The sequence below is a fragment of the Sander lucioperca genome, chromosome 13 (assembly GCF_008315115.2).
Source record: "Sander lucioperca isolate FBNREF2018 chromosome 13, SLUC_FBN_1.2, whole genome shotgun sequence".
Taxonomy (NCBI): Eukaryota; Metazoa; Chordata; class Actinopteri; order Perciformes; family Percidae; genus Sander; species Sander lucioperca.
In genome coordinates, this window is record NC_050185.1 from 12,478,626 (window position 1) to 12,497,190 (window position 18,565).

The following is an 18,565-nucleotide window of genomic DNA, read 5'->3' on the forward strand; positions in this document are numbered from 1 at the left end:
TAGGTTTCATTCATGCGATCTTTGTAAACTTGTGGATATTTTTACACTTAAAGCAACTGTTGAAAGAAATAGTCTACTATTCTGTAGAAGCAAAAAAAAGATGACACTTGGATGGTGATCAAGGAGCAAATCAACAGTAATATAAAGTAAGTGAAATCAGAGTGGTTTGGATTAAAACTGTGGGGCTCTGTGTGTCATGAGCACACCGCTTATCAAATGGACAAGGAAGTATTTGTTACTGAAAACGATCAAAAGACATGCAGTACTTTTCAGTGAAAAACTGGTTTTACAGGGGAATGATGATAAGTCTGGTATTGCTCATCCATTATTTCATTTGAAAAGTTCCTTTCAGGTCTAAACAAAGATGACTAAACACGATTTACAGATTAGGCCTGGTATGGTGAAACCATTTCATGTTTGTCATTGTTACAGTATAACGGTTCCATTATACAGTATACATGAACATCTGTTTATGTGTTTTCATTCTTTATAGCATGATGTCATTGCTTTTCCCATAACAGAGGATTACCTCAATGGAAACGGATTACCATATACATGGTGTAGAAAACAATATAATAAACACTTATATAATGCAATATGATGCAATTCATTACAATAACTTCCCCTGCAACAGCTTTACCTTCCAGTATATAAGAAGAACAAAATCCAAGGTGCAACATACATAATACACATCAGTAAAACTGAATAAACATATCTGTTGAATCAAAAACTGAACATTGAAAGCTTTATAAGCTTTGTTTTGGAGCCATTGCATTGAACCGCTCACTAGATTGTGTCAAACAGACGAGTCTAGTGTCTAAGTATAATAGTCCTAACATATTATATCTACTTAGAGTCCCTAATTGTTGTGGTATGGTATAAAGTATAAAAACAAGAAACGAACTAAACACTTCCAGGTCTTCTCTATGAATAACTCAGTTCAGTGTAAATAACATTAAACAGAGCATAAAAGAAGGAAATACTGTGTCATGGTATAATATATCTAGGCTTGTGTAAGAATAAAACATCTACTGCCTACAGAAACTGCAGCTAGAATGTAATTTACCAAGAAACGCTAAAGGATTCCAGTGTAGTTATTACCTGATAGGGGAGACAGAGTGATTGTCATTCAAGTCACTTGTATTGCCAACTTTATGTGGAGGACACTATATATCATTAGTTGACTTCATCGCTTGAGGGAATTGTGATTTTAGAAGTGTGTGCCCGGGACTCTGCTTTCAGATAGGATCAGGATCAGTCTCTGTTAATATGCCTGATTGTCAGGTGAAAGAGATACTCACTGTGAATTCTCCTGTTACAGCATCAAAGCCAACATGAATGGTGTGTTCAAAGTCTGAGGGTAGGGATATCTCAGGACGTTCCTTCTCCTTCTTCTTGTTTGCTGCAGGAGACAAACAAACAGTGATTAACAATTGAGTATTTTTATACAGAGGTAAACTAGTAAAGGATGTGAATCAATGTGGGGCAGAGTGTGAGGGTGACGTGTGGGGAAGGATACTTACTCTTGTCTCCCCCGGGGAAGATGGAGCGCAGACGGACTTTCTTGTTTTTCTCTTCAGGAGCCATTGGAAGCGGTTTAGAGGCGTGATTCAGTGATGAAGAGTCTCGGGAACTACTGTTCATTCTCAAGGGGGGGGCTGGTGGTTTCTCTTCAATATCGACACTATCAGACATCTTTAGTAGCACTCACAATGTCCTATGAGAGAGAGAGAAAGAGAGAGATGGAGGAGTTCAGTGTTAAATAATCTGGTTATAGATCAGTTGGGACTCGTGAAGGTCACAAAATCTCTCTGGATGCTCCAAACATAGCAACCTTGAATTTTGACTAGTGCTTAGCCATAGTAAGTTCAAAAAAATACAATTACATCAAGGGATTAAATTATTGTGTCAATATCAAGGATGACAAAGGCGTGAGATGCATATTCTATAAAAACGGCAGAAAATAGTATAAAATTGGCCATAGGAATCAGAGCCAGATGTAATGTTTTAAGATCGCTTATTTTATCCAAAACCCAAAGATATTGAATTCATATTTGAGTTTTTGTTGATTTGTCTTTTCAATTCATTATTTCAGCAGTCACAAATTGTTTACTTTTTTTTTGCTTGAGACTATAAAAGTCTTCTATTTCTCACAAAAGTCTGACATTAATTAGTTTTGTACACAGACTACTGATACGTGTGGGCTCCAGCTAGGAAAGTGACATACAGGAGTTGCAAAGGCCGTCTCTGTGGCTGGTTTCTGAAGCAGCAGAACTGGGGAAATATAAATGTGACAAAGTCATATCAAGACTTGAGTTAGCTGAATTCAGACAGATCTTACAGAAGACTCCTAGTTACACTTTCAAAGTATTGTATTTTAAGAGCTTTGGCCTATTTTAGCACTGTAACATGAGGAATTCTGTTACAGCGACACTGGCTGCAGGTCTAAAAAAATTCTCTGCTAACACATCTGAGTCTGATGTCCAGTGGGTCTGTTCAGCTGTGAAAACAGTAACCAGGAGTTGATTCTGAGAGAAACTGGCAAGAGTAAACATTCCCATCACTCATCCTCTCATCTTCCATCTACCCATCCCACTACCATCTTAAACTCCTTCACTGCCTCACCCTGAGGCCAAGCCCATCATGTGATGTGCAGCACAACCGTCCCAGAAAGCGGGCCATCCAGGCCGCCCCCTTAGTGGAGACCTACATTAGCAAACAAAGACCAGTCCTCGGTTCTTACACAGTGCTCACTGCCTCTGACAAATTACACATGTGCCATCACAGTGGCCTTTACAATTTTATGTAACCATCTTCGTGCACAAGGCCAAAATCTGGTTGGTTACACCCTACTTTTGGTTAACTTCCCAAAAGAGTTGGTATTGAATGAAGGAATTAGATTAGTGAGAAAGAAATACTATATATTGATTATGAAAAGCCATGATGTAATCAGATATGTCAACAGTAAAAGCATACTCTTCTTGTGAAACATATTTGCCACTCATGTTTCCTCTTTGGACAGGACAACCAGAACCAATAGAATCTTACAGATTGTGTTCACTATCTTTGTCTTTAACTCTGCAGTGGCTCTTTCAAAGCAACACAATTATTAACAGATGGGTATTTCAATTGTATCTCCATAAGAGCGGAACAGTCTCTCATCTGATCTAACAGTTTTTTTTCCCCCTTGGATAACATCAACCATTAATGTGTGTTTAGACTTATTCTAATGTTTTATTCATATAAACTAGACTACAAAATATCTGCCAATATTAATTATCTGACAAAAGTCTTTAAGATCAAACATTGGTCTGCCATAAAAGACAAACACAATCTTGTTGTTTCCTAATAAACTGGACAGTGTTTTTGTTCCCCTCTGCTGATGGTGTGATGAGAATATCAATTGTGTTTCACTTCAGAGAATGTAACACAGAAACTGCACTGTGATCATTTCAATTGGACAAACTTTTCTATCATCACTGCAGGAAATGATTTGGCAGATAGCGAAGCCATACTTTTCTGGCCTTTAGTATCAGAGCTGGCTGTGGATGAATTGTCACGCAACTAACGGTGGGACACGTGTTATACACTGAACAAGCGTGAGGGTGGCATCCACAGTGAAGTGTGGAACATGATAAAAAGAAAGATTAAAAAAACACTGCAGCTCTTCTAAGATGATTTTCATGGCGTATTTCCAAATAGACTGGCGGTGGTGGTGGTTGACTCTGCTGGCAGTTTCTACCATGTTGGGTGAGTTCCAGGTGAAAGTCCAGACAACAGCAACAAACAGGTTCTCTTAGGATTAGGTTAGGCGTGTCACTAACAACAAAACCCAGTGAAACTCTGCGGTTTACAAAGTTATGTCACAATATCGACAGAGAGCAACAGGGAGTTGCCGACAACATGGCTATCAAAACAAATCTACAGGAAGTAGCCAGGAAAATAAAGATGACATAGTGGTATGTCATGGAAACCTTACAGTATGTGCCACATGACAAAGAAGCCCGAATTTAAAGTTAAAGGGTTGTAGGGATACATACAATTACTGTGTTTCAGCTTAATCAGCACAACATATATCCATTGCCTAGAGTTGTTTTCTATTACAAAGACACATGCAAGTGGCTCTGCCCTGTTGAGACTAATGCAGCTGTGAATGATGCCCTTGTTTAAACCATTAACATAAACCTTTGAACACATTCTTGCCAGCTACAGTACATCACACAGCTTTTATATAGTCATGCACAGAAGTAGATTCACTAATATGTGCACATGGCACAAGCAAGACCTGACAACAGCAACTGGGATCTAATCAATCAGGTCATTATGTGGTCTGCAAATACAGAGAATCAATGGCTGCGACATCCAATCATGACGAAGTCCATCCATCCATCCATCTTCGTCCGCTTATCCGGTCTCGGGGATAGCAGCTCCAGCAGGGGACCCCAAACTTCCTTTTCCCGAGCCACATTAACCAGCTCCGACTGGGGGATCCCGAGGCGTTCCCAGGCCAGGTTGGAGATATAATCCCTCCACCTAGTCCTGGGTCTTCCCCGAGGCCTCCTCCCAGCTGGACGTGCCTGGAACACCTCCCTAGGGAGGCCAACTCTCACCTGAAACGAGTCCGACTTACTGCCGAGAACCCGGACACAGCTCTCGCTTTGGTTGTACAGAGATTGGATGGCCCTGAGAAGACTATCGACCGAACCCTCCTTTCCAGCACCTTGGAGAAGACTTTACCGGGGAGGCTGAGAAGTGTGATACCCCTATAATTGGCACACACCCTCTGGTCCCCCTTTTTGAAAAGAGGAAACACCACCCCGGTCTGCCACTCCTTAGGCACCGTCCCAGACTTCCACGCAATGTTGAAGAGGCGTGTCAACCAAGACAACCCCTCCACACCCAGAGCTTTAAGCATTTCTGGACGGATCTCATCAATCCCTGGGGCTTTGCCACTGTGGAGTTGTTTAACTACCTCAGCAACTTCCACCAGGGAAATTGACGACAATCCCCCATCATCCTCCAGCTCTGCCTCTACCATAGAGGGCGTATTAGTCGGATTTAGGAGTTCCTCAAAGTGCTCCTTCCACCGCCCTATTACCTCCTCAGGTGAGGTCAACAGCGTCCCATCCTTACTGTACACAGCTTGGATGGTTCCCCGCTTCCCCCTCCTGAGGTGGCGAACGGTTTTCCAGAAGCACCTTGGTGCCGACCGAAAGTCCTTCTTCATGTCTTCTCCAAACTTTTCCCACACCCGCTGCTTTGCCTCTTTCACGGCAGAGGCTGCAGCCCTTCGGGCCCTTCGGTACCTTGCCACTGCCTCCGGAGTCCTCTGGGATAACATATCCCGGAAAGACTTCTTCAGTCGGACGGCTTCCCTGACCACCGGTGTCCACCACGGTGTTCGTGGGTTACTGCCCCTTGAGGCACCTAAGACCCTAAGACCACAGCTCCTCGCCGCAGCTTCAGCAATGGAAACTTTGAACATTGTCCACTCGGGTTCAATGCCCCCAGCTTCCACAGGGATGCACGAAAAGCTCCGCCGGAGGTGTGAGTTGAAAGTCTGTCGGACAGGGGCCTCCTCCAGACGTTCCCAATTTACCCGCACTACCCGTTTGGGCTTACCAGGTCTGTCCAGAGTCTTCCCCCACCCCCTGACCTAACTCACCACCAGATGGTGATCGGTTGACAGCTCTGCCCCTCTCTTCACCCGAGTGTCCAAAACATACGGCCTCAGATCAGATGAAACGATTATAAAATCGATCATTGACCTTTGGCCTAGGGTGCTCTGGTACCAAGTACACTTATGAGCATCCCTATGTTCGAACATGGTGTTCGTTATAGACAATCCATGACTAGCACAGAAGTCCAACAACAAACAACCACTCTGGTTTAGATCAGGGAGGCCATTCCTCCCAATCACGCCTCTCCATGTATCTCCATCATTGCCCACGTGCGCGCTGAAGTCCCCCAGCAGAACTATGGAGTCCCCCACTGGAGCCCCATACAGGACTCCACTCAAGGTCTCCAAGAAGGCCGAATACTCCGAACTCTTGTTTGGTGCATATGCACAAACAACAGTCAGACTTTTCCCCCCCACAACCCGCAAGCGTAGGGAGGCGACCCTCTCGTCCACCGGGGTAAACTCCAACGTAGCGGCGCTCAGCCGGGGGCTTGTGAGTATCCCCACATCCGCCCGGCGCCTCACACCCTGGGCAACTCCGGAGAAGAAAAGAGTCCAACCCCTATCCAGGAGTATGGTTCCAGAACCGAGACTGTGCGTAGAGGTAAGCTCCACCAGATCTAACCGGTAGCGCTCCACCTCCCGCACCAGTTCCGGCTCCTTCCCCCACAGAGAGGTGACATTCCACGTCCCCATAGCCAGCATCTGCTGCCCGGGTCTGGTCTGTCGAGGCCCCTGACCTTCACTGCCACCCATGTGGCAGCGCACCCGACCCCAGCGGTTCCTCCCACAGGTGGTGGGCCCATGGGATGGAGAGATGGATGCCACGAAGCTTCTTCGGGCTGTGCCCGGCCGGGCTCCGTGGTAAACCCGGCCACCAGACGCTTGCTGACGAGCCCTCCATCTGGGCCTGGCTCCAGACGGGGGCCCCGGGCTTCCTCCGGACAGGGTCACTCCATCTCTTCCTTGGTCACTCATAGGGTTTTTGAACCATTCTTCCCTCACCTGAGACCACTTTGCCTTGGGAGACCCTACCAGGAGCACAAAGCTCCAGACAACACAGCCCTCAGGTTCATAGGGACACACAAACCTCTCCACCACGATAAGGTGATGGTTCCCGGAGAGGTCACGAAGTGACCGGAGGTTATGAACCATTTAAACATACAATTTATATTTTCTTGAGATTTTGGGTGAAGTCTTGGCTTCATCGATACTCAGGCTCTCCCTGGGAGGATGCGATGCACACTACCCTTACATAAAGCAGTGCGGGTAAAGCGCATGCTCATTAATATGATAATTTCATACAACACCTGCCATTGGAGAGCAGTGTGAATGAATTATGTACTCTTCAGTATCTGACTGTGGTCATTTCTATATCAGGCAGCAGCGAGAATATGTGCCACCAGCTAAAGAATACAGCAGGAAACCACAAGAAACCAAATGAATTAATATGTTACAAACTGTGGTTGTCACTGCTGTGTGGCTATTTGGCTAATCTCCTGCAGCAGCAGCAGCAGCTCTGCTGAGCAGTCAGACGGCTAAGGATGGCAGATTCATGGAGGCCCAGACGTTACTTGATTCTTCTCTCACATAAAACACTGACCTATTTACTATGCAGACTGACAGGCAGTCAGTCAGTGAGTGCACTGTCCCTGAAACAAGCAGCTCCTATTTCTGAAACACACATAAGCTAGTCTCTCAACATTATAAATCAACTCTACGTATGAGGCTGAACTATTTCAGCAGACAACGGGAAAAAATATCATTAAGAAACCAATTTTTGTCAGCTGTAACAATGATCCACAATAAGAAATTACAACCCCAAACCTCACTCTGCTTAGCTTGCTTTGGTAGGAAGTGACAATATTCAGTATGAATGCATGTGTCTAAAAAAATCACAGAACCACCGCAGACACACCACCTCAACTCAGATATTATTGAGGATGTTTTCACATTTCTCTTCCATAAAATATTAATCTGTCTATGAAGAGCAGGCATTTTCTCTGCTTTTTCAAACATTAATGCAGAATTTGAATGGCTAACACAGGAAGAGGCTCTAATCTTGAGCCCATTGCGGCCCAGTAATGGCCCGCAGTGGGGGGAGGGCTTCATAAGCCCGGCTCTTCGTGCCCCTGATTAGGACACACTCTCTTTTTGACTTGGCTTTAGCTATGGCTGTGCTTCTTTGAAGGATGCTGATTACTTGGATGGGGTGGACAGCTAGAGGGCATTCAAAGGATAAGGAGGAAGGGGGGATACTCCAGAGCTGCAGTTTACCATTGTTATCTCCTTTATCTTGGTGCTGTTCATACAGTACTTTTACTGGCCACTGGAGTGTTTTATAGACACAGAGTCAGTAAAGTTGGCCCATTCTACAATTAGCAAGAGCAAAAAAAGACAAGGCCAGTTCACTTGACAACCTTCATATAATACAGACACTTCACCCAGACATTATAGCACTGGAGGCCGACGACACACAGATGTCAACATGCTGCAGTGATGCTCCTCTCTCACATGGTTGGTAAGAATAAAATACACAGAGTCAAAATGTAGATGCCATCCCCCATTCATTTCAAATGAGGGTTAGGGGAGGAGGCATTTGGTGTTATAGTACAATTTTGCTAAAGAGGACGCCCTTTGAAAGGGACTCGAGTAAAATTTATGGTCACAAGATTAAAATCTTACGTGGTCAAACATGCCACAGCATCTCAAGGAAATCATCTTATCTAGTTTTAGTTTCATTTATTTATTTATTTTTAGTTTATAGAAAAACTGAACATAAGGAAAGGATGATGGAAAAAATGTTTTTTTCTGTTGTTTTTTTTTTACTTACTGAGCATTGACAACTGATGGTTAATATGTTATTAAATAGATATTATCCTGAAGATTCATTACTTCTACATTTGAGTCCAGTGTCCCTGGGACATATGTTCACATGGGTGTGTACCAGAGTTTGTGTAACAGACATGGAATTGATGAACATAATCCAGGCTTTTGCAGAATCGCCAAATTTTAACATTGATGTCTGGGGACAGGGTTCCAGCTTTAAGTCTTAAAAGAGTAGAATACGCTTATTTGCTGTCTTACAGAGAGTTAGATGAGAACATTGATACCACTCTTTACTATCAGTATGGGAAATATTAGCTTAGTTTAGCACAAAGACTGGAAACAGGGGGAAACAGTTAGCCTGGCTCTGTCGAAAGTAGGGCTGAACGATTAATTGCATTTGCGATAATATTGCAATATGTTAAAACGCGATTTCCCAATCGCAAAGGCTACGATTTGGTCACATGACTCGCGAGAGCAAATCAGTCTGCACTCCGCAGAGAAAGCATCAACTTAGCATGCTAACGCTACACTGTACCTTGAGCTGATTTCTGTCATTCAAACAACTCTGAGTTGTAGTTTAAAACTTTTACAGCCATTTTAATAAAATTAAGGGTTTTATTCTGGTTCGAGTCCATACGTGCAGTTAATGGATACAGACACGCAGAACTGAAGGCTCGGTTGGCAACTAGCTCTGATTAGCGGTTAGCTCCGGTTAGCTCCGTTATAAATATATGGAGTGGAGGAGCTGCCACTGAGAGGGGTAACAACCAGACTCTGATAAATGACGTTCGGGAAGCTTTCACAGCAGCGTGGCCGCGGTGTTTCAACGGTTTTATTAGTACAGTTAATCCCACGGCAATAACACCAGCAACTAGCTAACGTAACGATAGCCTCTCTGAACAAGTGCACACGGCAGCACGCAACTTCACGAGGGGGAGGGGCTGGAGGCAGCTCCTCTCTGTGCACTGTAAAAAATTACACTGTTGTGTGTGTGTGTGTGTGTGTGTGTGTGTGTGTGTATATATACTATATTTTTACTTGTTTAACTGTCTAGTGTGTAATTGTGTGTTCATACTATAAAATGATTTATTGTTTGTCTTTGTTGAATAATACAGAAGACAAAGAGCTTAAAAAAATAATCGAATCGAAATCGCAATATTTGGGGGGAAAAATCGCAATTAGATTATTTTCAAAAATCGTTCAGCCCTAGTCCAAAGGTATCTAAATCCACCTACCAGCACCTCTAATGCTCACTGTTTAGCATGTCATATCTTGTTTGTTTAATCTGCAACATGTTTTAACGTATAAAGTCAGACTAAGTAGATTAGTGACTTAAAGAGCTGACATTTGACATTCTTAAGCCAACACACAACATACACCGGACCTGGAATTTACAAAACATCAAAATACAGCTGCTGACTGTTGCATCCAATTATTGTCTGTGACTTGGTAACTGATATAAAAATGTTTGACATATCAGCTTTTGTCTGATTAGGCTCCACCTCTCTGGTTTGGTCTCCCTCCTGCAAAACTCTACTTTACATACAGCTGCCAACGTTTGGTTCATGAAAAGGACAAGTCACAGCAATCTCATCAGTTTGCTTACAACAGGTGGCAGGTGAGACAGGGGCATGTGAGTTTTCCTCAACTCGACAACCGAGCATAAATCTTGTTGAGTTCACTGTAAGTACACAAGTTCCAGGCTCATATTTAATGGGGCTATTTGATTGTGAAAAGAACAATTCTGAGAGGTAGCAAACATCTATATACACTCACTAACATATAAATGATGCTTGAGCAAGAGCTTGATAAAAGCTCCATTACATATTCATACATATTGATTCAGTTGTTGTCACCTTTCATGAAGTGTGAAATTGTATTGTTCACTGCTTGTCAATTGCATAACAGCAGTAGAATCATGTCTTGCATTACTGAAAAAAAAGTCAAAATCAAACTTTCTCTTCCAACTTCTATTTTTAGCTGATACACATGCCTTGAAAGAAAGCTATGGAAATGTTGAAGATGCACATCTTTTAATCGTGTTAGTATAAAAGGCTATTCATAATATGCTAACTAGAGCATGATTACACAATATCAAAATCAAATCTAATGGGTGCAATAGTTCCACGTTAAATGTCCGTTCACACTGACACATTACATCCCTCAGAGATAAAAAAAAAAGAAAAGTTGATTCAGATACAATATTATCCTATTAAGATTAGTTTTACTAAGACAGAACCTGACAACAAACACTACACAGTGCATAAACATCCCTAATCAGTAACCAGTGATCTATTATTAGCCAACAGCCAGATGTATGTTCTTGTTTTACTTCATCGTGGCATTTTTATTAATGGATTGTCTAGAAAACTTTAGATCAGGGGTCTTCAACGTTTTTTAAGCCAAGGACCCCTTAACTTAGAGAGATGGATCATCGGCCCTCTACTACAGATATTGTATAAAATAAAGTTGCATATTAAACTGGGCCTACAACAATGTGTGGGTGGCCTATAGCCTTCTTATATACCTATTTAGTACATAGAATACTAAGCTTATAAAATATAAATTGTTGGCATGATTTTATAAATCATGTTTTAATGTTAAGCATACATATGGCACAGTGAATCCTTTGGATTAAATGTCTGTGGATGGCTACCTTAGAGACTACTTTACCTATAGGCCAGTAAGCCTATCATCAATGTTTTTTTTTCCACAAGTAGATCGATTTATATTTGCTAATAATATGTTGGATTCATGTTTACATTTACATTTTTGACAAAACATTATGCAAATTATTATACATTATACCATTATTTGGCGGGCCCCCCTGCAGTAACTCTGAGGACCCCCTAGGGTTGCTGGACCCCCTGTTGAAGATCTCTGCTTTAGATAACCAAGTGTTATTATAGCTTATGAACATCCTGGTGACTTTTTTGACCTTATATATTACTGTTGTTTCCATGCAAATATCACACAAATTGCAGAGCAAAACTGGAACTGAAATTGAACTGAAACTGGGTCAAACAGCAGTTTTTCAAACAACTTGTTTTTTGTATAGTGGATATAAAGATGAAAGATACATTTTTCATAAACTTCACAGAACTAAATCTACCATGTATTGCAGGGTGAGCAGTTTGAGTTGAGATGTTTTTCCTGCAACGCAGTATTTTCTGATTTCATCCTCATTTAATCTAAATTAAATTACTACAAAACACCTTTTGTCTGGGTGTTAAAATCCTACATTGATCTTGTCCATTGCTAATTAGCAACACTAATGAGATAAAAAAAAAGATGATAATAACCTCACACAAATTACTCTCAAAAACTCAAAATATTCAGTGATCTTACCACACAATATTGGACTTACTAACCCTCGGCTCTCACATGTTGTGGAATAATATTACCTATATCCAATACCAAGCAAAAAACATTTATTCATCACAGTCTACAATCCACCATGCCTCTCATTTTAACAGGCATCTTTCTTTTACTAGCTTGAGAGCTTACTCGCTCAATATTTAATATTGAGTTTGGGTGAACCTGCCCCCAGTTTAACTCTTTCTATCCACACACACACACAGGCTACATGTCTTAAACCTGTCATGCTAGTTTCCTCATTTTCAACCGATTTTTGTTTCAACATCTCAAAATCGTTTTAGTCTGCGTTTTCTGATGTAAGTTAATTAGCTGTGTGCACACACTTCTTTTTTGATAAACGACATTAAATTAAAAGCATTAAATAAACTACTAACAATCAAAGCTGAAAAAACTGCTGTGCACTGTGTTCTGACAGTTTGAGAGGCTCTCTCTGGATAAGTTATCGGTAGAATAAAAGCGAACAGTTTATTCAGTTAGGTGGGAAACGTCTATTAAAATGGACTACCAGGAGTACCTTATTCTCTCAAGTGGACGTAACTATTAAAAACTTGATAAAATTAGCTACCTTATTTACACTACTGGTTGTTTTGAGAGATAATTCCTTCATGACAGAAAGGCCTTATTTTATTCAAAGCACATTTCTTTAACCGTTAGTTCATTCTAATAGGCATTTCCTGCCTGACAAAGCCTATTTATCATACTAGTACACAAGGATTGCTTTTCTATTCTCCCTGACAGAATGAACGGTACCTCACTTAACAGAATGCCTTATTTTTAATCACATTTGATAGTCCATCTTGAAATATTAAGTATTTTTGCATGAATGTTCTACTCTTAACCCTGTATTCAAGATTTCAGAAATTGTAATAATGAAATTGGCATGCATTCAGGTCCAATAAAGACACAAGATGGATGCAGAAGTTTGTGGTTGCAGTTTGGTCCAGTGGTTTATGTCAGCAGCAACTCAATACCTTTTTACAGCATTTTGCCTTTATTTGAAAGTTGGTTGTGGAGACTTACTGTACAGGAAACAGTGGGAGAATCAAACAGAAGACATTGCAGTTGTAAATCATGCGTCTTGGACCACTATGCCTCAGGGATGACCAAAACCTTGAATATATCATACAATGACATCCCAAGTAACCCTCATAGTTATGCACCATGTTGGTGGCTGCAACCCATGAATACACTGTAAGTAATGACCCATACCAGTTTCCAAGATGATAAGCAACACACCAGCATTCCCCCTGTCCTTCACACTGACACATTCTCAGCCAACCCTCAATATAAGCATCTTTGAGTGTCAAATATTATACTGTAGAATTTGAATTTCATATCTTACCTTGAACTTTTGAAACATTTGCATGGGAACATGTCAGCAATCAAGACAGGCCTACTAGGTTTGGTGTCATATCATCACAAAATAAGCAAACAACACCCTGGCTACTTTGTTCTTTTACTGTAACCAGTCACTCCAGTTTGGCTTCTTACTCCAAAATCGATGATTTGAGTTATATTAACTCTGTGTCCGACAAAGATGCAAGCACCAAGCACAGGTAAGGCTGCCCATCACGTATTGTCCGCTTTATGGTACCAAAGTGTGTGTTTTTTTTTGCATTAGTGTGGCATGGGTGGGCATGTTTGAGTGCCAGCTGGAGGCAGAGAGGGGAATGGATTCCCTCCCGCAATGCCAGCTGGTGCACCTGCTCTGAGTCAAGTTGAAAGGGTTAAAATGCACCCGTTGGATAGGAAGAGAAAACAGATATGTACATGCTGCCAATCCCTTTCCAGCAATGTATAGTTTGTATGTATGCAAGGTCAGTTGATTCTTTTGAGATTAAGTATAACATCCTTCTTATCTCCAATGTGTCTCTATATCTCGACAGCCTGGCTCTGTATCATGTACTACAACTATACTGCACAAAATATAGTCTAGCTGTTGTGTGAGTACTACAACTAGACGTGCATTTAATTTCAATGTCTCCCCTGCCAAACACATACGTATAGCTGCATTATGATTTTGCATAGCAAACACTGCCACAGGACTAATACGTATGTCAACAAGTGAATCAACTGAGAGGTTGTGTTCTGCCACACACAGTAGTTGCACCTCCATGCGGCTGAATTCCTTGTTGTTTATTTTTAAAGCAAAGAAACAGTGACAGCACTGCTCTAAGTGATCTTCAGCTCAAAGGTGTTATTTGTGTGTGACAGATGAGTAATTCCCTTCTACCTGGAGTTACAAATCTTGGATCGTGTTTGTCATGACCACAGCTTTCCTATAATTTTGTACCAAAACTGTGCCTGGGGTTTTATTCAGTAAATCAACTTAATTGTGAGCATACTTGTTTAACATCATTGACAAATCTTGATCAAACACGAAGCTTTCTGCATTTAAACTCCAGTTGAAATGAAAGTCTTATTAAGTGTTTTGTATAGATATTATAGCTGAAGCATTTGTGAAAGTCTCTCCTCAGGAGATACAGCACAAATATACAAAACAGAATTAGGGCCAAAATGTGAGTTTATAACAATTCTTCTTATGGAAATAACAGAGAAACAGTTACCGTTTGAAAAATGTTTGAGGTATTTCTTTTAATTCACTCTTCCCCTCCAACATATTACAGTCTGCAGTCTGTTTACCTTAAAACAAATTCAAGTTCAGATGCCCTCTGCAACTCTCTGCAAACTCTTGACCCAGCCCAACTTGTAAATCTCTTAAACCCCCTGAACCTGTTTCCTCCTCTTCAACATTTCATCCTTTTCTTCTCCACAGTCTCTATCCATCTGGAACGTCTTCACCCATTGCATCAACTTACTGTAAAGGCTTTAACCCCTCTAACTTTCCGGGAATCTCGAATCCTCCCAATACTTTTCTCTTCACTATCTTGAAGCCATATTTGTTATTAGTGTTTGATACATCAGAAACAGTGTAAGTCACAGAAGAACTATCCTGGTCACAAATTGAGGGATTTTACACACACACACACACACACACACACACACACACACACACACACACACACACAACACTATTCTAAGTAGCAACAGACATCAAGTAGGGAGATTACAGAGGGAGCTGTGTCAATGTGTCAGTGTGTGAGTGTTTCTTCTGTGTGTGTGTGTGTCTCTCTCTCTCTCTCCTGTCTCTCTCCATCCATCTCTCTCACTTATTCCCCCTCCCCTTTCTGAGACAAAATGGCCAGATGGCTTCCAATCCTACATGCTAATCCACAACACACAGACTGTAGCTCTGACACACCTACCACAAGACTACAGTCCTGCTTTAGACAGCTATGCCCTTAAGCACACCCAAACAGCCCACATGAGGCCACTACACATTTATAAACTGTCAACAAGGCTCCTAGCCGATAACTTCACTGAACAATAGCAGCATAACTCATCCTAAGTCCTCAGCAGATGGAGGCCTACTTGTATGTGTTGTGTGTCCTGCTATCATATTTCAGGCAGCCCAGTTAGCAGGCTATAGGCCAAGATGAGGTTCTGTGTCTACTGCTTTTGTTAGCTGAGGTGAGGTAAGAGAAGCTGTGTGTGTTAGGTTACACTGGCCAGTGGAAAACAAGGGGAAGCCCAGAACTGCTGCATACACTAATAGCCATGGAGACATACAGGCAGATATACTGAAAAAAGAACGGTTCACATTGCTTCAGTGTACAAAAAAGTTCTGATTGTATGTGTTGTTTATATGATTATGTTAAATAAATGTGCAGGGCGATTTATACGGTGGCAGATTAAATATTAACCACTTCATTTTGGTCATCCGGGTCTGGTCAGAAGATCATATTAAAAACATAAATAAAACCAATGAAACATCTACTAGTACATTTATCCAAGTGGCCAAGAGATAAGGAGATCCTGGTGTGTATAGTATTGCAAAACATACCTGCCTGACAAATCAAGCTAGAATAAAATAATCCATTATTTAAGCAAAATGTCATGTTTATTTTGTTAAGCAGAAAAAGCCATACCATAATTTATTACATTGCATACAAAGATACTAAAAATAACAATCTAAATGTGGATTTTGTTTATCTATTTTCTGATGATTAAGTTGATGATGTTCTGTCATGTTTCACTGCCTTTAATCTTACAAGGCAATTCTATCTAATGGTTGGTGTTCACAGAAAGTATAGGATTAAAACAAATAATGTTTTGGTTATGCAAGTTGATCACAAGGGTCAGTTGTTAAGACATTGCATAAAAAGCCAAGCCACAATAAGCTTGGATTTTGCCTACACAATTAATGTTTACACTGTAAACAGTATGCTATTTTGGTGCAGCGTTACTTTTATTTTTATTGATACAGAGCGCACATGCACAGAATATCAGACCTGACACGTTACCACCTTTTGCAAATATGACATTTTCATGAGATACCTGTAACACAGAGACAAAGGCCTATGTGTATACTTTCAACTGATGCTAAGCAGCTTTACCCAGCCCTGTGTAGACATTGAAAATACAGAGCTGTTAACTGTCCATTTCCCTGTAACAGACCTGTGCAGATAAAGGTGTGATGAATATATAATGCTTGTGGCAAGTGTAGCACATTGTCTAAGACCCAGAGCGGCAGCCAATTATCCAGCAATGGTTTCACAGATCAGTTGAACAGCAGGATGTATAAATACCAAACACGTTAATGGTATATCACAGCATCTCTCTGATTGTCTCTGACACTGCATTAGATTACAACTGTAGGGCTGGTGTCTTCTGCCAAGCAAAGTGCTGTCTAATGTAATGAGCTATACCGACTCAAACTATATATATATATATATATATATATATATATATATATATATATATATATATATATATATATATATATATATATATATGCACCAACAACATTATTTTCACATAGAAACAACAGTTTAGATCATCAAATGATGTTGTTGAGCTGAACTGAAGGACAAAGGTGGGGCCATGGTGGTGGTGATGGTGGTTATAGGGACACTTCACATTTCCGAAAAGATAGCAGTGGACACAATACAAACCCTTGGGTGAACACAGTGAAAGGAGGGCAGTCATGGTGTCTGGACAGATAGATTAGTGATGAATGGAAGGGCATGTATCACATCTACTGTATATCAGTATAACAGGCCAATGTTCAAAGGGAGTAACACCTTCAGCATCCCATCCCCCAATTCCCCTCTACAATCATCTCACCCTCCCTCGATCACTGACATGACTCCCTAACATCCCTCTTTCACACGACAGCCAGACAACAGGTCTCCCATCAGGCCCTGCTTCTCACAAACTGGAGGATGACTTTGCTCCCTTTAGAGATGAATCTCCCTCTGCATAAGCTCTGACACCACAATCTAAATCAGCAGAGGTGATGAGGAGACATTCACGACTGTAGCCAATCCTTCCATTCTCCACCACCGATGGCTGTGGAAGAATCCGAGGCAGAATAGCTCAGCTTTTACAGGACCGGCCCCTACCCCCACTCTGCTCCCCAATGAAGTCAGGTGACCAGATGTTGTATATCTCCCTGTCACTACAGCCTCCATGAATCTGCTACACACATCCATGTTAAAGCCAGGAGACAGAGGCACGTCTCTGTTCTCTCTCTCTCTGGTCATTGAACGAAATAAATGGAAATAAAAGCTATTTCTTTAGCAAACACTCCCTAGAAAGGCCATAAGTGAGGCAGTGCAGAGATAACAAAAGAGCATCTATCAGCATATTAGGCATCCATCACCCCCCATCCACAGCATATACAACTCTGATCCATCCGTCAGCCTCGGGTCTACAGACTCAAAATAGCATTGCTTCTTTTTTGTGCCAGTGTTGCCACTGCAGCTGCTGCATTTCTCCAGGACTGACACACACACACACACACACACACACACACATACACACACGCCACCATTGATTCTAACACCTCCCCATCAATAAAGATGCTATTTGCGAGAGGCACAAGGGAGTGCATACAGAAATGATGTGATGCAGAGGGGGGTATAGGATCATATAAATACATCTCTAGCCCATTTGATGCAGGCATCCATTTCCATCTCGCCCTCACAGACACACTGCTGATGAAACAGCTGCCTTCTTAGCAGGGCAGAATGCAGAGTAGAAGAGGGAGGAAAAAAGGCTACAAAGCACCCCTACATACACAGCCTCCCCCTCCTCCTCTCCTCTCCTCTCCTCCCTCCCCTATCTCCCCCCTCAACATCCCCTATTGCCATACACAGAGAAGGAATTACCTGAAATATGTCTTCACATTCTCTTGCTCAGTGTTTTGCCTTTGAGCCCGGAGCTCTGGTAGATTCATCGTCAACCGTACAGGCCTAATGACAGTTTAAAGGCAGGATTGCCATTCTCTTGTCAGACCAGTTCCTGACCCTAAAAGCAAGCTTGTTCGGCAGGCTGGATGCTTCACTGGCTGCTCACTGTTCCCTAGCCCATGATGTCATCCACCCTGCTTTGCTCATTGGCTGAGAGGCTGAATATCAATGCAGGAAGCGAGTCTGGGGGAGGAGGCAGCCAACGGGCAGACAGAGTTGGTTTTCTGTTTAACAGAACAAACCTGATGAGTGAGAAAGCCAGGAGGGAGGGGTTACATGTCTAGCTCAGGGGCTGTTCTATCTTGCTAACCTCTTAATACTACATGGAGGCTGCAAATTGAACAAGAACAGGCTTTGCAAAATC

At 41.8% G+C, this 18,565-nt stretch overlaps 1 protein-coding gene across 2 annotated transcripts in view; it reads right to left on the minus strand.

Moving 5' to 3' along the window:
* Positions 1-18,345, minus strand: part of LOC116064858 (serine/threonine-protein kinase PAK 3) — a 31,238-nt gene extending 12,893 nt beyond the window's left edge. For both annotated transcript variants that reach the window (XM_031320186.2, XM_031320185.2), the window contains exons 1-3: positions 18,121-18,345; positions 1,524-1,717; positions 1,302-1,402 (exon numbers count right to left, since the gene is read on the minus strand). In XM_031320186.2, coding sequence (XP_031176046.1) covers positions 1,302-1,402; positions 1,524-1,695 — 273 coding nt within the window. In that variant the 5' untranslated portion in view covers positions 1,696-1,717; positions 18,121-18,345. The remainder of the gene's footprint in view (positions 1-1,301; positions 1,403-1,523; positions 1,718-18,120) is intronic.
* Between the last annotated feature and the right edge of the window lie 220 nt (positions 18,346-18,565).